Source organism: Drosophila bipectinata, chromosome 2L (genome assembly GCF_030179905.1).
Source record: "Drosophila bipectinata strain 14024-0381.07 chromosome 2L, DbipHiC1v2, whole genome shotgun sequence".
NCBI classification, from domain to species: domain Eukaryota; kingdom Metazoa; phylum Arthropoda; class Insecta; order Diptera; family Drosophilidae; genus Drosophila; species Drosophila bipectinata.
Window position 1 is genome coordinate 22702874 of NC_091736.1, and position 21774 is coordinate 22724647.

Consider the following 21774-nt stretch of genomic DNA (forward strand, 5'->3'; position numbering starts at 1 on the left):
TGGCATTCCTAACCTGATTAACAAATTACCGCACATGAGGTAACACATATCTTCGATCAAGAGTAAAGCACGATTATGTATCTCCTCATTCATCTCAATATCGTGATTTCTGGAACTAACACGTCTTTGATGTAAAATATCTTCTGACATACTATCCTTGTATTTGTGCCACAGGTTACATGGGTTTGATGGAAAACATGTCGAAATTATGATAGCGAATAATGTGCGTATCAGATTCGACCGTCTTGGTCGCGGCATTATTAATTAAACTTCACTTCACTTCAATCCACTTGTTAATTATTTATTTAATAGAAATAGTTTTAATATTGATTTCAGCGCAACACAATCTTTTTGGTTCGTTGTTAAATTTGAGAGCCTGACTATGAATTTGACTTCGTTTGTAACTGACATTTTGACATTTGACATTTTCTTCTTAGCTGTCTGCCTAAATAAAAAAGTATGGGCCAGGGAGGAACGCTGTCGAACGGGACAAAAAGTATCCTATGTCCTTCTCCTGGCTCTAAGCTACCTCCCTACCAATTTTCACTCAAATCTGTTCTTCCGTTCTTGATTTATAAGTGGTGTAACATAAAACACGATGTTCTTTTATATATATAGATTAACTCTATTAACTAAATCACAAAGGAGTCACCAATGATTGGTCATTGAGATTTTTTAAAAAAATTAATCCGCTCAACAATAAAACAACCGAAATTAGTATTGAACGTTATTAAAATATTAAAACTTGAGCCACATGAGACTGAATGACCTAAAGATAGACCAGTTTTAATGCTAAGCGGTTGAAGAATTATTATAAGCAAGGCTTGGTTTTTTTTTTTGTTTGATTTAGTAATTTTATTTAAAAACAATAAAGAAAGTGTTTCTTCGGGTGGATCCGAAGTTGATACCCTTAAGTACCTTTGAGTCGGATATAGTGAGCCTATGTGAATTTTAAAAGTCCTTTAGAATCCATAATGAATACCAAAAATGGGTCATTTCAGATCGTTCGTTATATATATAGACAAACAATCTATATATAGATATAGGTATACTGGCAAATATATATGGGATATATATACAGGCAGATGCACATATTTAGTAGATCGACTATATCTTGAGTTTAAGAGTTATCCCAGATATAAACTATGTACCGAGTTGAGGAATCTCAAGGGCTATCTCCAAACGAAACATGACTTAAATAATTTTTTTATGTTTTTTGCGCTTGGTCTTAAAGACTAGTACTCAGATTCGACAAAAAGTGGTTTTCAGCTTTGGGAGCAAGCAAGAGGCAAATGCGTGAAAAAAAGTTTTTGTTTTTTAACTTCGGAGAAAGCAAGAGGCAAAGGGGTGAAAACACTTTGGTATTCTCGATCGAAAAAAAATACAAGAAATTAACATGGAATGCCAACAAAAACCAATAACCGTTGTACAGATACATCCTAGTACTGAAATTGAAAATTATGTTTGAAGAGTGAAAACGTTTATTCTTTCCAGTGTAAACGTTTTATTTTCAAGTTACGCACTACGGTCCCTCCTAAAATTGATTTGAATTAGAGTTTAAAAATGTACAATGTTGGAAGCAACTGATTTAAGTAGATATTCTATTATCATAGAAATCCTTTGTTGATTCTCAATTTATTTAGGTGTACAAATACTTTTTTTAAAAGGATTTTTGTTCAAATTGGCGCCACGGGTGCCATGACATTGGCATCAGTATATGGTTTGTCCAACAGATCCGAAGTGGCGAAAAGAATTTTTACTAAAGTAATTAGATCTAAAATTTTTAGCGTTTGCAAAAACAAAAACAGACCGAAAAATATCTTGCACTGACCCTTTCAAACTGAATGAACGATTAAAAGTTTTAATCTTTTCGCTAGGCACCTGTAAAACGTTCTTTGGTGCGGGATGGCATCCCCATGTAAATTTCGATCTGAGAACAGGGTGATCCAGACAAAAACAGTTTTTGTCGGTCTGAGTACTAGGCTATAGCTGAAAAACAGGCTTTGTCGATCTTATTACCATATCATACAATTTTATCATGGTCATCTAAAGACACAACAAATACTAAAAAATACATCAAACATTTTTTTAAATATCGACATATTCATGTTTTAATATGTATTTTTAAAAATCGACATATTCATGTTTTAATATGTCGATAATATCGCTGTTATCGACGATTCTCCACCTCTAAAACAACGTGTTTTAGTACATAACAAATCAAATAAAATAAATAGAAACTCGCACGTCAACAACTACTCGGATATATAAGGCTTCCTGCATTTCGTTAAGTTGGAATTGTAGGAGCTGTAATAAACATGTCAGTCTACACAACAAAAACATCAATTTTGAAGACCTTCTCCGGAGCCGATCGGGAAAGGGCCAAAGTTATTGCCGCAAACAAAGTACGATTTGCCACGCCAAAGGAAAAAGGTCTTGCAGAATCGGTTCGCGCGGCATCAGAAGAACAAAATTTCCATTTGGTTCAAGAGTTTACCTACTTTTTAAAAGAAGCAGAATTAGATGTATGTTTATTTATTTAAGTGTTGCTTGTTATATGTAGATTAACTTTAAAAATTTTACTTAAAGGATGAAGAACTAGAAGAAATTTTAAAAGACGCTCAAAAAATTGTTCACAATTTAACCCCCGATTTTGTCAACGTTGTGGAAGCCTTGCTGTCACTTAATTGGAGAAAACGTAGCTGCAAAACTATAGAAGCTTTTACCGAATTCAGTATTGAAATTTTGGTTGCACATAACAGATACTTACCTATGGGAATATCAAAATTTATCTCGCATTGGATACCAAACGATCAAGACGGAGCTGACTGGGTGAATGGTTGCCCATCAAATCAAATCTACTGTGAGCTTAAGCCAATTCACGATGTGCTTAATCGTATTATAACCGCAGTGCCTATGGCTTTCGACGTTATTGTTGATACAATATCTTCAAAGTTTCCTTATTTTAAAAAGCCTGCACATGTAACTTCAGGATTTTTATTTAATTTACTTTGGCTATTGGATTACAAACCTGTATTTGAGGAAATAATTTTGCAGCTGGTTCTGCAAAAGTAAGTATAAATGAGTTATAGAATTAGGAAATAATAATTCGGAAATAATTCGAAATAACAAAAATATATGTATATCTCCTAGAATGTCAACATAAGCTTGTCCGCCTGTAAACGTAAGCTAAACTTATATTTTTAAATCTGTGAAAAGATTCATTGGCAAAGAAAAAATGCAAGTTCGAAAACGTCTTCCGTGTAACATAAAATTATAAAGTATGTACATACATAGATGGGACATCAGGGCACAAAACGGTCAACTTTTTTTCGTCGAGCTTGTTGGTGAGGGGGGAACGCACATGAATAAGATTCTATTTTTAGAACTCTTTATATGTATGTATGTGTAAAAAAAGAATGTGTGGCTTTTTATGTATGCGTCACTGCTCTCACGAAGTCGTAAAAATTTTTTGGCTTCCAAATTCTGGATTCTTTTTCCAATGCGCCGATGTAGTAGCAGAACAAATAGTATTTTTGATCATTTTTTTTTGGAGTTAGGATGGTAGCGTAAGTTAGTTAGGATGGTGGCGTAATGTCTAGGTAGCCTATGGTAGCGTTGCTCAGTATACAATTTTTCTATGTTCAAATCCTCCTAAGGATTCGGACTTTTTCTTTTTTTTTACAGTTATTGTTATACCCTTGCGAGGGTATTATAATTTTGTCCAAAAGTGTGCAACGCAGTGAAGGAGACATCTCCGACCCTATAAAGTATATATATTCTTGATCAGGATCACCTCCTGAGTTGATATGAGCATGTCCGTCTGTCTGTCCGTTTCTACGCGAACTAGTCTCTCAGTTTTGAAGCTATCGTCTTGAAACTTTGCACACACCCTTTGCACGCAGTATATAAGTCGGAACGGCCCGGATCGGCCGACTATATCCTATAGCTGCCATATAACTGATTGATCGGAAATGGTATAACTTTGGTGTTTTTAGAGTTAGAGAGTTCAAATTTGACAAGAAAACTATTTTTGGCAAAACATTACGACATGCCAAATTTCATAAGGATCGGCCGACTATATCTTATAGCTGCCATATAACTGAACGATCGGACTTGGTAGAAATATCAACTTTCGTATTTTTGAAGATAGAAGTTTGGGACTTTTTTTAGATTTTTTATTTTAGTTAATTAGTTTTATTATGATGTAATCATAAGGATCGGCCAACTATATCCGATGTTTGCGATATATATCCGGTTTTAACTGCAAGGGTATATAAACTTCCGCTCCGCCCGAAGTTAGCTTTCCTTTCTTGTTTTTATTTATCTTTAATTGTAGTATTAAGTAAAAAAATTAAAAATTATGTCCGGGTAATGAAATTCGAAAGGAGTCCGTTCGTCATTTTTTCATCCGACGCTTTACTTATTTTTACAATTGTAATAGAATGCAATTAAAAAGATATCGTCAGCCGATCGTTATGAAATTTGTTAGGTCGGATTATTTGACCAAAAATATAATCTGTACTAAGTTCCATATTTCTATCTTCAAAAACACAAAAGTTGGGTCATTTCCGATCAATCAGCTATATGGCAGCTATAGGATATAGTCGGCCGATCCCGGTCGTTCCGACTTATATACTGCGTGCAAAGGAAAGAAGAGTGTGTGCAAAATTTCAAGTCGATAGCTTTAAAACTGGAGACTAGTTTGCGTAGAAACAGACAGACGGACATGCACATATCAACTCAGGAGGTGATCCTGATCAATATTATATATACTTTATGGGGTCGGAGATGTCTCCTTCACTGCGTTGCACACAAGGGTATTAAAAAGTGGATGTCTCGAGCCTGGTTTGAACTCGTTTCACTCTGCACATCAGTCAAGCACTCTAGTTCCAGCTTTGAAACCCGCCACAGAAATATAATATAACGTTCGTATAACTCAGTGAGGGGCAAACTCTCATTTTCCATAGCACGCGTGCATAGGGTAGGAAATTCTGTCGCAGCGCTATCGACACACTGAGAGTGTGAGCACTTTCAAATTTTTTTTAGAAGCTCTCTCATTTGCTCTCATTTGACAGCCCAAACTTAAAAATCAAAATTTTTCCACAGAGAAAAATTTTCTCAAAAATTGGGTTGGAAAAAGTTTTCTCCACAGAAAATATAGATAGGAAAGCGTAGTTTTTTATTTGTTAGAGAACTTTTTCTTCATCTGCATGCAGAAATTAACATTTTTTATAACGTTCATATTAAATAAAAATGCGTCTTTTTATTTACGGCATTGAAAATTATCAATGACCTAACACTTGTCTTTCCGATAATATAGTAATAATATTATAATCGATAACATTCACTATACTTATTTTTTCAAAAAGTCATATAGTAAGGGTTTGGTGAATCTTTCCTAGCTCTTGGCTGATGCTGCTTTTATGGCGGTCTCTCGACCAATTCAGCAATTTGTTCGCAATTTTAGACACACGAATTTTCGAAACGTGGCGCACCTTCGACTTTGGTTTTCTTCCGAAGGTACATGCTGCCATTTGGATGTCGTACTTAGTTTCAAAATCTTGCCAATTCGGTTGGAGATGAAAGTCTTCAATGTGTCGGATTTCCTTTAATCCAATATAGTACGATGGAAGCACCAGTCCAGAAATTAACGGACTCAGGTTGATAAAAACTGCGTGCTCACTCTCCCGGATTGATATTGTTCGGGTAGTTTATGTGACTGTGGCTCACCGGTCTGGTGACCAAGCCATCAAGGTATTTTTAACTTCTCAATGTTTGGTAAATGATATCAGAGTTTTTTACATCGCGCTTGAAGAATTGAAGGTAACGGCCCGTGCAATCGAGAGCAGGTTGGTTCTTGTCGGATGTCTCGGGTCGCCACTGCCAGATGTCTTTTAGAATACTCTGGGCAGCAGTAGTGACAGGAACTATAAAGCCTAAGGGATCGTAGAGGCGAACGACTACTGAAAGAAAGTAACATTTATTAAAGGAGGCCGGAATATCAAATCGAACCTTGAAGCTATAGAAGTCCTCGTATGGGCTTCAATAGAGTCCCAGAGGTTTAATAGTCTCTTTGAAATTTACTTCTACATTTATTTTTTGAGCCATGTGCTGGTCCGGAATTCCGGATAAGATCTGTGTATGATTTGATGCCCATTTCATGTGTTCTATTCCTGCCGATTTTAGGGTAGCGATAATTTGATTTCGTATTTCCAATGCTTTATGAATAGTGTTCTGACCAGTTTGGACGTCGTCGACATATACTTTATTTAATAATACTGGAGTTTTTAATAAGAACCGATGTTTTACGTCGTGAGCAAGTTGACGGAGCATGCGTATGGCTGTATACGGTGCTGATACAGTACCAAAGGGACATTATTTAGGCTATATTCGGTAATTTCGTTTTGATCATTTCTTTATAAGATGCGTTGCGATACATGTAGCCTCCATTTTATGATGATTCCTCCTAAATCATTTTGCAGCGGTGGGCCGATGCACAATATGTCGTTAAGGGATTTTCCGTTCGAAGTGGTACATGATGCATGGTACACTACCCGAACTTTGGTCGTCGAGTTGTCCTCGACGAGAGCCCGTCGAAATAATGTTGACATCTTGAAGTAATCATGTGATGTCGAGCTTTGCTTTGGTGACTTCGTAGAGTTTCTTAGGGTCAAAATATTCCTTGATGGTGACGTGATGTTGTTGTTTAAGGGTGTCGTTTCTGTATAGCCGACGTTCTAAGTGGTGGAATCTATTAAGCGCGATTTGGTGAGACTTCCGATGACTTGTTCCTTGTCAAATTCAGCTTTTGACGGAAGCTGGACCAGGTATTTTCCATTAGGTTGCCTGGTGCAGGTATGCTGAAAATGATCTTTACACCATTATTCTTCTGCTGTGTACGTCCTGTCAGAGCTGATTTGATCGAGATCGAAAAAAACTAAAGATTAGTAACATCGAATGGTTACCACATTTGCCCTTGTTTCATTGCTATGGCCAAACACGATCCAACCTAATACAGCGAGTTAAGCAATCGGTTGATTTGGAGGTCCTTTAGATCTACCCTAGATCTACTCCAAATATAGAGTCGATGCGGCTTGACCTGGTAAAAATGGGATCGGCCAAGTGTAATCCCTGAAGATGCTGATAAGTTTCCACGTTGACATTGCTTCTTGGTAAATGAGAATTCATCGAGTTGAGATGGTGAAATTGAGAATTCACAGAATTTTGGAGAATTCTGTGAGACAGAAAAACTATGTGTTTAATGTCGGTAATTATTTGTATGATTATAGAGTGTGGTAAATTTTGGTATTTTTTAGGAATTGTATTGTTTTTTGAATATTTTTATATGAGGTAATTACAGCTAATGTTTGTATTCGAAGTTTCGATCTGTCTTGCTGCAGGGCAGGGCAGTCAACGAATATATGTTGTAGGGTTAAAATTGTGTTCCAGTTTTGGCAGATCGGTGGTGGGGTTTTATTGATTAAGTGGCTGTGGGATAAGTTGGTGTGTCTTAGTCTTAATCTCGTGAGAGTTGTTTATTGTGGATTCGCTGTCGTGGTTAATTTGTTCGTAGTGGGTGTGGGTTGCGGAATTGTTGAGTATTGAGTTATTAATAGTTTGGGTTTCCCGATTTTCTTTTGGTTGTTTTGCAGGATTCGAGGAAAATTATGCGCGTTTTTTGACATGGCCGATCTCTTGTAAAGCTGAGAGGGAATAAGTGAATATTGCAAATTTCCCTCGGTGTTTTCTGGCGTAATTGCATGCTTTTAAGATTGGTGATATTTCGGCCTTGTATGTATATGGAGGAGTATTGTGGTATTATATGGTGTTTGATGATATATTTTTCTGTTTTACGCTGAATCAAACGCCGTCAGCTAATTTGGACCCATCTGTCTAGAGGATTTGTATATTTGGTAATGTGTTTTTTATTTTTAATTCATTGAATTTTAGTTGGTAGGCCACCCATCTTTGGGTATTGTGTGTAGAGAAGTGTTTATGTTTGCGTTGCGACTTATCCAGTGTGGGGTCGTTTCTTTTTTGCATACTGCCGGTAATATGTGAATATTAAGATTTGTAAATTATTTTAATGTGTTGTGTAGTGACGACGGTAGTTTTGGTGTATTTTTTGAGTTTTTAATTTTGTAGTATATTTTTTCTATTGGAAAGTGTTTGGAGTTGATTATAGTTTTGGAATTGTTATTTCTATGGTCTATTGGTAGTATGTTGAATTCGTGGATAAGATTGTTGATTGGGGTTGTTCGGAAGGCGTTAAAAGCTGAGTTGTAAAATGTTTTAAGGGGTTACGCCACCCTGAAATTTTCAAAAAATTTCATTTTTTTTTAAATAAATTTAAAAGACTATATTCTTACGCCTATTTTAAGACGTCCCCGAAGACAATATCTTGATAATTATGGAAGTTATGTTCATTTGAAGTCGGCGCGGCAGGAGGGCACCTAAGACACTTCTTTTTCTTCTTTTACGTTTTTCTCGAAACCACTTTTTTCAAGACGGTGGGCATGATAACGCAAAACTGTTCAACCGATTGACTTGAAAATTGAAACACATCTTCTTACATCGATTTTCCATAGAGTAACGTAGGATTTTTTCGATTCAATGGATAGAAATTTTTTTATGCAATTTTTAGTACGAAATTTTTTGCCTGACTCAAAAAATTAAGTCAATTTTTAAAATGCTTGCGTAATTTTTTTTTTTTTTTCTTAAACGGCTACGTCACTCTGTTCCAAATTTATCACTTTTAAAAAAAAAATGTTGTTTACTTGTTTCGGATGAAAATTGATACGTGAATCATGCCCACCATCAAGGAGCACTCCGGAAAAACCGATGATCGCCGATGTTCATATCTCCGCCATTTAGCATTAAAAACAAGTTTTTTTAGAATTTATAAAGCTCATTACTTGTATTGAATAGAAATAAAAGTGGAAAAATCCTATCTCAACTAGTTTAGTCACAAGAAATTCCCGAAAAACCGTCCCGTTTCCACGCGGTCAGGGTGGCGTAACCCCTTAAGCTTGCTTAGTGTGGTTTTAGGTTGACATATATGTGTAACCCGTAGTTAACTTTAGACATTAGATCGTATAAAATTGTATAATCCAGACATCCAGATAGACATTTGATTACGTCGAGTCTTTTGGCTAGTTCGAGAATGAGGTTTTCTACAAGTATTTTTTATTTATTTTATTTCGAAGAAACGATCATTATCATTAACAATGATACATTATTCTAAATTATTATAACTAAAAGTAAGGATAAATTAAGCTTAAAGAGATTCCATAATTTTGGATTTAATTACATTCAGGGATAGTTCAGGGCACAATAAATGTTCAGCACAATTAGACCTAGAAATTGGTAACCAAAGGGGGTCGGAAGGATCTAGTTACTCTATTAGGAACAAAAAACATTATTTTTCAAGAAGTACCTGTCCAAGAATAAGCACATGAAGTAGCATAACCCCAGCCCAAGTACGGCGCTCTTTTAATGGAGGTAGGCTTAATAGTTAGAACCGGGTTTTGATCCATTTGTATATTTTGGTTACTGTGATTCTAAGTATATTTTTCTTGCTTGCAATTTAATGTGAAGTCGTCTGCGTACCCAGTATATTCGATTTTTTATGCCTAGCTAGTATTTTATTTAGTTGGTTAAAGGCTATCGCAAAAAGTATAATGGAGATCCTGCGGTATTCCGTTGTGTAGTGGTTTCAAGTTAGAGTACGATTTGCTTGCTAGAACTGTGATTTTTCTGTTGGTGAGAAAATTTATTGTGTAGTTCAGGATAGTTGGTTCTATTTTCTCAAGTGTGGAGCTCGTCGACGGTTCTGTGAATGCCTATCCTATCAAACGCTTTGGCGAATGTACAAAAAATTTTTTAATATTTATTAATATTTTTCCAACAAAATTTTAAAGAAGCGTTCGAAAAGTATGAAAAGAAGCGTTTTGCTCCACTGAAGAAAATAAACAATAAAAAACATTCGAAACCCCAACGCACTCGGTTTGAAAGCAAGAGAATGCCCATGACTCACTTAATTCGTTGTGTCTCTTGCACTCATTCATTCCATTCGATTGTATTCTATGGCTGAGACAATAAGAAAGTAGATGCAGACTTTTAATCTGTAGCCGTTGTAAGAAACATCATTTCAGTGATCTCGTTTTTGTCGGTTTGGAATATCCTAAAAAAGCCCCAAACTTGTATCTTCAAAAATACCAAAGTTCCGATCGTTCAGTTATATGGCAGCTATAAGATATAGTCGGCCGATCGTTATGAAATTTGGCAGGTCGGATCAACTGACCAAAAATATAATCTGTACTAATTTCTATCTTCTAATTCTGTTTGTTCAGTCATATGGCAGCTATAGGATATAGTCGGCCGATCCTTATGAAACTTGATAAGTCGTATTATTTTGGCAAAAATAGAATCCATAGAAAATCCCATCTTTCTAGCTCGAATAACACCAAGCTATTGCCATATCCGATCAACCAGTTATATGCCAGCTATAGGATATAGTCGCCGGATCTGCTCTGACTTGTATACTGCGTGCAAAGGATAGAAAAGTGTGTGCAAAATGTATATAACTTTAAAAATGAGAGACTAGTTTGCGTAGAAACAGACAGACAGACGGACATGCTCATATCAACTCAGGAGGTGATCCGGTTCAAGAGTATATATACTTCATAGGGTCGGAGATGTCTCATTCACTGCGTTGCACACTTTTGACCCAAAATTATTATAGTCTCTGCAAGGGTATACAAATTTGTTTTAGCTGAAATTTTTTGATGAAATTGTCAAAAAAAAATGGACCGATCCATTTTTGAGAAACACGTGTAAAGTTATCTGGCTCCCTTTGAGGTACTTTCACTTGTCCATACAAGTTAACGTATAGCTCCAAAAATAATTATCAGATTGAGTTAAAATTTAATGGACATGTAAGACCTTGTAGATTATCTTCACATGTATTAGAATAAAATAAAAAACAAATTGTTGATTTTTTTCAAAATCGTAAATGCGTACAACCTCTCAGAGGTCAACAAAGGGGTGAAAAAATCGTTTACTAGTCATTAAACTTGAACAAGAACTGTCGTTTTGTAAAATTAAGATAAAACATGAAAATCATGAAAAAAATGCGGAGCACGTTTTGTCAAATAATGTAAAAGAAAATAATAATAAAACACTTGACTTCTGCTCTCCTTACTGGTGGTTTTTTAGTACTTTTTTTTTAGCCTTGCAGATTTATTCTCTAATCATTTTATTAACCAGTTTATTCTCTAGACACCCTGCTATATTTTCGGTTATTCGAAAATCTTTCCAATTATTTTATGACTGCCAAATATGTCTACATTTTTCACACCTAAAGCTTAAAAATCTTAAAATCTTAATCTTAAAAAAAGTTTTTTATGACTTAAAATTTTTTTAGACTTTTAGTTCTAGATGTAAACGCTCCTAGAGATGAAATTAACCTTGAAAATAGTTGCAAGCAAATGGAGGAAGCTATATTTCACATGGATGATATAACTGTCTCACCCGACACGAATAACTCAGAAGAAACGGTGGATCATCCTATTGGACAATGTCTTGATGTATGCCTGCATATGCTCTATAAATACTTTGATAAAAAATGCAGCATAAAATCCATTTTCACTGACCAAGAACGATGCACAGCAAATCGAATTTTCAAAATACTCCTTTTCACTTTTGATGACGTTTTATTACCGAGCCATAACACCCACCATGTTCAATTTGTTATGTTTTTTATAACTAGCTTGCGACAAACTTATTATGAAGCTTTTCTTAGTTCGCTATGGCAAAAAGTACAAAACCCTAATGTATCCGCGATTATACGACATGGTGCCGTTGGATATTTGGCAAGCTTCTTAGCAAGAGCAAAATTCGTACCACTTTGGTAAGTATAGAAAGTTTCTATTAGAAACGTACACTCAAATATTGTTAACCTACGTTTTTTTCAGTACATTACAGTTATACTTGATGAAATTGTCCAAATGGGCGCATTCTTACTTAGACGATTCCGATGAATACAGTCAAAATTGCTCACTAAAATCAAACTTAGTCTTCTTTTCAGTTTGCCAAGCTATTTTTTATTTAATAGCTTTTCGTGTGAAAGATTTGACGGCTACTACCAACGGTGAATATAATGGTGTTTTCCGTTTATCCAGGAATAAAAAAATATATATTATTTAGATTTACTGTTTCTACAGACTCTTCAACTTTCTCGGCTCGCAATGTGCCATTTTAATCCTTTACGATACTGCTTAGCTGCAGTAGCTACGGCATTTGCCGGTGTAACTCGAACATATCAGTTGGCCTACTGTCATACTGTTCTCGAACGCAATGCGCGCCGCAAACTAGCCACTGTTTACGGCCATGAAAAGTCAATGCCAGAAGAAACACTAGAAACGTTCTTTCCTTTCGATCCATATTTGCTAAAAATGTAAGTATTCTTTAAACAAACTTTAATATTTATATGAAAAAGTTTTTTTCGTTTAAGGTCGAATAAGTTTATTGAAAATAACTACCTTATCTATCAAGGAAATGCAGATGATAATGTGTCGCCAGAGCCTCTTCGACGAAAAAGAGGTGACTCTGAAATGGTAGATGATGACGACTTTATTAAAGCGGATAAACGGCAGAAACTTTTAGAACTATCTAAAAGTCAGGAGTTTGAAAAACACTTTCATTTTGGATCTTCTCCAGGCTTTAGTAAATAATGATTTTATTAATTATTTCATTTATTTACTAAGTAACTACTACTACTTAGACGTTATATAGAAATAAACTGTTTTCGCAAATAAACCGTTTAAAAAGTTTTGCTGATTTAAAATATACAATGTACAATATACAATGCTCAACTTTTTATTTTAAAGATTTAAAAAAAAAACGCAGGCTTAGAAATAATGCAAATCATTAACCATGGAAGGGTATAACAAGAATAAACTTTTTTCGGTGCATGTAATTGGTTTAATTTTTCCCTGAGCAAAAACAGTTAGATTAACTAAAAATAAAAAACGTTATCATATAAAATACATAATTAAATAAAACCATTTTTCATAAAATTATTTATTAATTTTTTTTTCATAAAAAGATAAAATTCACCTAAGATATGTCAATTAGAGCCTACAATTGCATCGTTTCAAAAAATATATAATTCGACATTTTCCCTGTACGTTCTTGAGTTCTTGTATGCAATTTGAAGCATGTTATATTTAAAGAAAAAATTACCTAAAAGCTTTTGAATCAATGTATCAAATATGTGTCGGGGGGTCTTGAACCTAAATATAACCTATCAATAACGATCTTGGTACAATGTCACGTATCTCTTTTGCCTACCCCCTGTTAAACTCTGGGCTTTAGTACAAAACTCGTACAGCATTCTTGTATTATACCCGGTACTCGAAGAGTAACGGAGGAATCATCTCCGACCTCTTAAAGTATAAGTATATGGTGTAGTCACCAAAAAACTGGCACACCAAGTGCGCAAAAGGTCACACAAGAACCGTTCACCTGTGTCTCCTGAACGAACGGTCTGTGCTTAACCAAAAACAAATTTTGCATGTCCTTTTTCTCTGGTCATTCGCTGACCATTTTGCAACGAGCGAAGAAATTAAAAGTCTTTTGCGTTTGTATGAGTGTATGCATATGCGAATGACTTGTAATTTACATGTTGTAAGCCACATGTAAATGATAATGATATAAAACTGCAGTCGACCCATCTGAGTGCGCTAAATACTGAATGTTTGTGGTCATTGAGATTTTTCAATGCCGTAAATAAAAAAGGCAAATTGTGCAATCGTTATAAGAATTGTTTATTTTCTGCATGCAGATGAAGCAGATCAGCTTATGAGGGCTGATATACAGAGAGAGCAGCCCGACTAGTCACTGCTAAGCTAAAGCTCTCGATAATGATGAGGAAGGCATTGAGTAGCTAGTGAAAAAATAATAAATATAATGTTAAGATTTGATAAATATCAGGGACCGTAATTGTTATAATTTTTAAAATAAAAATTATTTGTTGATTTTTATGACAAAAATTGAAATATAACTCTTATTTTCAATTTTTATAATAATAATTAAGAATAAGAATTATTTTTCAATTTTAATAAAAAAAAATAAAAATAACAAGAAAGCAAAGCTAACTTCGGGCGGAGCCGAAGTTTATATACCCTTGCAGCTATAACCGGATATATATCGCAAACATCGGATATAGTTGGCCGATCCTTATGATTACATCATAATAAAACCAATTAATTACAATAAAGAATCTAAATAAAAGTCCCAAGCTTCTATCTTCAAAAATTCGAAAGTTGATATTTCTACCAAATACCATTTCCGATCGTTCAGTTATATGTCAGCTATAAGATATAGTCAACCGATCGTTATGAAATTTGGTAGATCGGATTGACTGACCAAAAATAGAATGTGTACCAAGTGCCAGCTTTCTATCTTCAAAAACACGAAAGTTGGGTCATTTCCGATCGTTCAGTTATATGGAAGCTATAGGATATAGTCGGCCGATCCTAATGAAATTTTGTAGGTCGAATTAACTGACCAAAAATATAATCTGTACCAAGTTCCAGCTTTCTATCTTCAAAAACACGAAAGTTGGGTCATTTCCGATCGTTCAGTTGTATGGCAGCTATAGGATATAGTCGGCCGATCCTTACGAAATTTAGCATGTCGTATTATTTTGCCAAAAATAGCTCTCACCTAAAATTTGAACTCTCTAACTTTAAAAACACCAAAGTTATACCATTTCCGATCAATCAGTTATATGGCAGCTATAGGATATAGTCGGCCGATCCGGGCCGTTCCGACTTATATACTGCGTGCAAAGGAAAGAAGGGTGTGTGCAAAGTTTCAAGACGATAGCTTTAAAACTGAGAGACTAGTTTGCGTAGAAACAGACAGACGGACAGACAGACGGACAGACGGACAGACGGACAGACGGACAGACGGACAGACGGACATGCTCATATCTACTCAGGAGGTGATCCTGATCAAGAATATATATACTTTATAGGGTCGGAGATGTCTCCTTCACTGCGTTGCACACTTTTGACCAAAATTATAATACCCTCTGCAAGGGTATAAAAATTATGATTCAATTTTTATTAAAAAAATTGAAAATAAGTGTTACGATTCAATTTTTATACCCTTGCAGAGGGTATTATAATTTTGTCCAAAAGTGTGCAACGCAGTGAAGGAGACATCTCCGACCCTATAAAGTATATACATATATTCTTGATCAGGATCACCTCCTGAGTTGATATGAGCATGTCCGTCTCTCCGTCTGACCGTCTGTCCGTCAGGTGTTTTTAGAGTTAGACAGTTCAAATTTGACATAAGAGCTATTTTTGGCAACACATTATAACATGCCAAATTTCATAAGGATCGGCCGACTATATCTTATAGCTGCCATATAACTGAACGATCGGAAATGACCCAACTTTCGTGTTTTTGAAGATAGAAAGCTGGAACTTGGTACAGATTATATTTTTGGTCAGTTGATCCGACCTACGAAATTTCATTAGGATCGGCCGACTACATCCTATAGCTGCCATATAACTGAACGATCGGAAATGGTACTTGGTAGAAATATCAACTTTCTTATTTTTGAAGATAGAAGCTTGGGACTTTTTTTAGATTTATTATTTTAGTTAATTGGTTTTATTATGATGTATTCATAAGGATCGGCCAACTATATCCGATGTTTGCGATATATATTCGGTTTTAACTGCAAGGGTATATCAACTTCGGTTCCGCCCGAAGTTAGCTTTGCTTTCTTGTTTTAATAAAAATGAAATCATAATTTTTATTTTTATTTTTTTTATTAAAATTGAAAAATAATTCTTATTCTTAATTATTATTATAAAAATTGAAAATAAGAGTTATATTTTAATTTTAGCAATAGAAATTGAAATAAAAGTTTATTGTGTTTCTGGATTCACCGTTAAAAAATGGTATCCTTTTCCCACTCCCCACAAAGGCTTTTTTGTCGTTCAATTTTTTTGAACTCATAAGTCTTATTTGCAGTCCCTGATAAATATGTTAAAGCTGTTACTAAACGTTATTAAAATGAGAGCACACGAGTTTTGTCTTTCTCGGTTGTGTTAGTGAACAGACCGAAACACAAAAAACGGTCAACTGTTATTGGCGAGCTCTGGTAGAAAGAAACTCAGGAGGTGATCCTGATAAAGAATATATATACTTTATAGGGTCAGATATGTTTCCTTCACTACTATATGTCTCCATTCTGCAAGGGTATAAAAATGAAACCCGTTTTCCGCTGTCACGACATCACATAAAGGTGCCGCGAAAACCGTTTTTTTTGTAGTTTTCTAATATTCTCTACAATGTACTTAAGGTACTTACTTATATTAAGAAAAGCGTTCTTAAGTTGCCGCGAAAACCGTAAAAACAGCTATTTTCTATTTCCTATACAAAAACAAATCAAACTGGCCTGGGGCTGGTTGTCAAATATTATGGTTGCGTTTAGAAATTGCTTGATATTTAGTGAAAACAAATACAGTTCGTTTGTTTAAAGACTAAAAAGTTTTTTGTTTGCTAATAAGTGTTTGTTAGACACGGTATGTTCACTTCACTTCATATCGTTTTTTTGTGACTTTTTCATATCATAACTTTTGGTGACTACACAGAAACCAATACAACACCAGACGTAAAAACTTAAGCCGCAGAACTCGTCAGTCAAATACATATAGGAGCAAATCTAACTAATGAGCAACGCGAAGCGCGAAATTACCTTTAACGGAATCGAAATCAACATAGAAATGTTGTGTTTAATCCCCACAGAGCTGCATTCAGTTATAACGTGGAAATTGATTACAGTTCAGAGCAAATTGTTGCTATTGGACTAATGAATATTGTGTGTCCACATTGCAATGCATTGAAATTCAAAAAAGAAGACCCTGGATTGTTTTGCGCCAGGGGCCAAGTCAAGTTGACGCCATTGGTACCACCACCAAAGCTACTCCTTTAATTGTTTTCCGGAAATGGGCCAGATTCTAAACGATCAGCGTTGTGCACACAACTCAGTGAAAAGATCCATTGTGGAACAACTTCAAAAATTTTTCCATCAACCCAATGAAATAATTGCATTTTTGCATTTGACCGCATGCCATCTCATAATCATAAAATTGTCATCAGAGCCGATAAGGCGCCTTCAGGACAACATGCTGGACGTTTTATTGTGCCAACAACTGATGAAGTGGCTATTGTCGTCGTAGGAGAATATTTAGAAAACCGAGACATTGTTTTATATCGGCGGATATAGATCATAGATAATAATATTTTATACTATATCCTATAAATACTATTACGGACCCTAAAACGAAACAGTACCCGGGCGTAGACGGGCTGGGCAGCTATAGACAGCTGGCAGTGCAAAATTTACTCAGTTCTAGACTTATGCACTAAGACTGACAATAAAGTAAGGTCTCCAACGCTGCAACTTCGCCGCTGCAACTTATCATATAAAATACATAATTAAATAAAACCATTTTTCATAAAATTATTTATTAATTTTTTTTCATAAAAAGATAAAATTCACCTAAGATATGTCAATTAGAGCCTACAATTGCATCGTTTCAAAAAATATATAATTCGACATTTTCCCTGGAGCCGCGAGTTCAATTCCGGGCGCACTAATGTTCACGACGAGGAGAGAAGTGGCCGACCGTCGGTGTCGGATGCGATTGTTCAAGCAGTGAAGGCAGAAATGCTCAAAAACCGCCGTGCGACAATTAGGAACTTGGAAGAGAAGCTTGGAGGAGTGTGTAGCAGCGAAACAATCCGTCATATCCTTGTGAACAACTTGCAGTATCACAAAGTTTCTGCCCGATGGGTGCCGAAACAGCTGACCGAAGACCACATGAAGCGACGCGTGGAATGTGCGACCAAAGTTGTGGCCCGTTTTTAAGAGGAAGGCGATGATTTTTTGGAGGGGTTTGTTACGGGGAATGAAACGTGGGCTCATCACTGTACACCCGAAACAAAGGAGACGTCCAAACAATGTTAAGAAAGACGCGGAGGTTAAGAAAGAGGTCAACACCTGGCTGCGCGAGGCGGAGGGAGAGTGGTATTCTGCCGGCATAGACAAGTTCATCGTGCGGATGCACAAGGTGCTGGAAAAATGGCGATTATGTAGAAAAGTAGCCAAGACCTTGGCCTTTCCAACGGTGTATCGCTTTTTGTAAATCAGAGGTCGGCACCCCAATACATTGATATGATTTTACCGCATTAGTGTTAGTAACGAATAGCAGAAAGTAGGCTGTGAGCATGACGTTTCACACATGTATACTGTGTGTGTGTGGCAGAGCTCGGGCAGAGAAATTTCCTATGTCCCCGAGATAGGGCCGTGCCGACCTCTGTTGTAAATAAATGTCACTTTGAAAAAAATTTTAAAAAAATATTGGAGACCTTACTTTACCTTATATTGCAGCCCTCGTATCTGAAGCGCTGTGAACCATGAGGGAATATAAAAATAACAAAAGGCAAACATTATTTTCGAGTTATTATTTCATCGTAATTCAGCAAGTTAATCCCTTAGTGCTATAGCGTGAACAATATTTTTCGTTAGTCCATCTTTAGCTATCACAAACAAAATGGATGGTTTACCCACTAAAAAGCATGCCGCGTATAATTGTCCGTGTGAAAAATATGGTGTTCTTAAATCTTAGCCACAAATAGACATCGCGTGACCTTGGGATTTGTTAATTGTCATTGCAAACGATGTGATTGTCGTTGTTCTAATCTGACTTCATTGCGTTCAGCTCGTGTATCTTCTGGCTCTTAATTCAATTGCGCTATTCTAACACGTAAATCAGTATTTTGTTGCTGGATTTGTTCTTCGATTCTTTCGGATCTTCTATTTTGCGTGTTTCGAAATCTACTTGTATCAAGGCTCAAATCGCTCCCTTTGCGTTTTCTTGGCATTGCTCACTGTACAAAACACTCATAAATATAATTAATGTATTAACTTAATGATAATGTATTTTTCCTCCAGTTAAAATTGAGTAAAAATGCTATGGTAGCGTGAGTTTGTCAGTGTGTTCAAGCATTGAACACTATTTTGTATAGAAATTCTTAAGTTAGAGTTTCAAGGGATCGGACCCATGAAATATGAGTCAAACACATGGTTCAAAACCGATCCCCTGCAGCCTAACACAAACAAATACATAAGTGGTGCGCTTATCGCACTGGAGAAAGGGTCGCATAGCAGGTCAGCGTGCAGTGCGTTGACAAGTAGTTTTACATACATTTAAGATTCTCATGTATCGTACTTATAAGAGAACTTTGACGAATAAAATCAGTTTCCATAAGGAGCTCATTGGAGTAAGACCTATTTATTTAGGGCTCCTCTTAACACAGTGTGATGAGGTAGTAACTCACTTCATATGTGATTTTTGGTATGTCGAACAGGATTAAAGAGGATGAAGAGGATTTTATATATATAAATACTAGCCAAGCCCGGCAATCGTTGTTTGGCCCATTTTTGTTTTCTATAACACATTTAAACAAGAAGGGAAAGCTAACTTCCGGCGGAGCCGAAGTTGATATACCCTTGCAATTAAAACCGGATATATATCGCAAACATCGGATATTGTTGGCCGATCCTGATGAGAATATGATAATATAACCTAAATTATTATATTAAAAAATTTAAAAAAGTCCCAAACTTCAAAAATACCAAAGTTGGTATTTCTACCAAGGTAGCTGTAAGATATAGTCTGCCGATGGCTATGAAATTTGTTAGGTCGGATTAACTGACCAAAAATATAATCTGTACTAAGATCCAGATTTCTATCTTCAAAAACACGAAAGTTGGGTCATTTCCGATCGTTCAGTTATATGGCAGCTATAGGATATAGTCGGCCGTTCCGACTTATATACTGCGTGCAAAGGATAGAAGGGTGTGTGCAAAGTTTCAAGTCGATAGCTTCAAAACTGAGAGACTAGTTCGCGTAGAAACAGACAGACAGACAGACGGACCGACGGACGGACGGACATGCTCATATCAACTCAGGAATTGATCCTGATCAAGAATATATATACTTTATAGGGTCGGAGATGACTCCTTCACTGCGTTGCACACTTTTGGACAAAATTATAATACCCTCTGCAAGGATATAAAAAGTTAAAAAATTGGGTATTATTATTTCTTCTAAAAATAATCGCTTTTATTATTTGTTACGGGCAAAATTAAAATGGGAATGGACCAAAGAGGCCAAGGGTTCTATCTCTTCCTCGGAGCAGGCCAGTTTGAAGCGACAGAAGTTATCACCTATTGTTCAAACATCGAACACGACTGTATATATAGCTTGTCAGTGTGATGAGGTAGTAACTCACTTTAGTAGTAACTCACTCACAAGTCGAACAGGATTTAGAGGATGAAAAACAGATGTTGGTGGATTTTCAGACCTACTCAATACACTCACATAAAATCATGAGAATCGGTATAGCCATTTCTGAAGAGAATAGTAACTAAAACTGTGACACGAGAATTTCATATACAGTAGTGGCCACAAGTTTAGCACACAATGCCTCACCAAACTTTAATTGTGTTTTATTTTGCTCCCCAAATGTTTTGTTTTGTGTATATAGATTTTCAATATAATCAATGGAGATGGTTTGACCAGAGGTGCGCTACTTACAACGTTGTTGCAACAAAGAAAGATATGCCTTCTTTCACCTAGCCCAAAAGCTTTGCTGAAGGAATACGACGCGCTGTCAAGCACCCTACCGGTTGATATTGCCCGACCAGATCTGCCGATGCTTTCTCCGGATAAACCTCTTAAGGGCATGAAGTTTGGGTTGCAGCATTAAGATCGTGTAAGGTAATTCCTTCATGCGGAATACGCCTGAAAAATTTCGCTCTTATCGAATTGCAGCCCACTCCACCCTTGCCAACGGAATGTCCACCATGCAGGCTGACCCAGGGTTAAGTCAAAGTTTTCAAGCGTTGCCTCCTCTGCCTCTCCCTACCTTCAGCGGTGGATACTCGGAATGGGCTGAATTCTACTCGATCTTCTCTTCGATCGTCGACAACAATCCTCGTCTTAGTTGGCAGAGGATAAGCACTTAATGTTTCCAAAAGGCGCCGAAATTCTGCGTCGCGATTTGTCCATATAAAAAAAAAAACGGTGTGAAAAAATGAAGAAGAAGAAATTTTTGCCTCCTAGATTTTGCCGGTACTCTGACGACGAAAATTATGGCTGTCAAATTGAATGGCGTTGCCGGGTCAAAATAAAAAAACAGCTGATCTCGGGGTGTAAAAATAATTTATTTGATTTATTTTGACACCCAAAACATGGAGCGAAAATTGAAAGAGAAATATTAGAGAGAGAGAGAGAGAGAGAGAGAAAGAGAACAGCTGTTCAGTATTACTCTTTTCCTTAATTTTTTTGGTCACATTAGCTCGGTAGCCGAACAAAGAGCGATTTCGCTATCACACGTGTGACAGCGGATTTTCGTCGTCAAAGTACTAGGCTTTACAGCGGCCGAACTCCATATAAAAAAAAACGGAGTGAAAAAAGGAAGAAGAAGAAATTTGTGCCTCCTAGATTTTGCCGGTTCTCTAACGACGAAAATGATGGCTGTCAAATTGAATGGCGTTGCCGGGTCAAAATAAAAAAACAGCTGATCTCGGGGTGTAAAAATAATTCATTTGATTTATTTTGACACCCCAAACATGGAGAGAAAATTGAAAGAGAAATATTAGAGAGAGAGAGA

At 36.1% G+C, this 21774-nt stretch overlaps 1 protein-coding gene and 2 long non-coding RNA genes across 3 annotated transcripts; all 3 read left to right on the forward strand.

Moving 5' to 3' along the window:
* The first annotated feature begins 1961 nt into the window (after positions 1-1961).
* On the forward strand, positions 1962-12868 carry Tif-IA (RNA polymerase I-specific transcription initiation factor RRN3 homolog Tif-IA). Its single transcript, XM_017245132.3, has 6 exons — positions 1962-2525; positions 2590-3071; positions 11429-11914; positions 11979-12154; positions 12211-12460; positions 12518-12868. Exons 1-6 carry the CDS (start codon positions 2319-2321, stop codon positions 12735-12737), a joined length of 1821 nt encoding a protein of 606 aa, XP_017100621.1. The 5' UTR covers positions 1962-2318; the 3' UTR covers positions 12738-12868.
* On the forward strand, positions 4356-10297 carry LOC138925960 (uncharacterized). Its single transcript, XR_011442230.1, has 2 exons — positions 4356-7794; positions 7878-10297. It is a non-coding gene; the product is annotated as an uncharacterized lncRNA (long non-coding RNA).
* A 3617-nt stretch (positions 12869-16485) lies between the features above and the next one.
* LOC138925905 (uncharacterized) lies at positions 16486-20724 on the forward strand. Its single transcript, XR_011442136.1, has 3 exons — positions 16486-16613; positions 16683-19451; positions 20647-20724. It is a non-coding gene; the product is annotated as an uncharacterized lncRNA (long non-coding RNA).
* The last annotated feature ends 1050 nt before the right edge of the window (positions 20725-21774 follow it).

Bases quoted from the DNA above. Each gene is read 5' to 3' on its own strand.
- Tif-IA (XM_017245132.3), top strand. From the start codon at position 2,319: ATGTCAGTCTACACAACAAAAACATCAATTTTGAAGACCTTCTCCGGA. The intron at 2,526-2,589 runs GTATGTTTATTT...TTTTACTTAAAG, and splicing joins TAAAAGAAGCAGAATTAGAT to GATGAAGAACTAGAAGAAAT. The intron at 11,915-11,978 runs GTAAGTATAGAA...CGTTTTTTTCAG, and splicing joins GCAAAATTCGTACCACTTTG to TACATTACAGTTATACTTGA.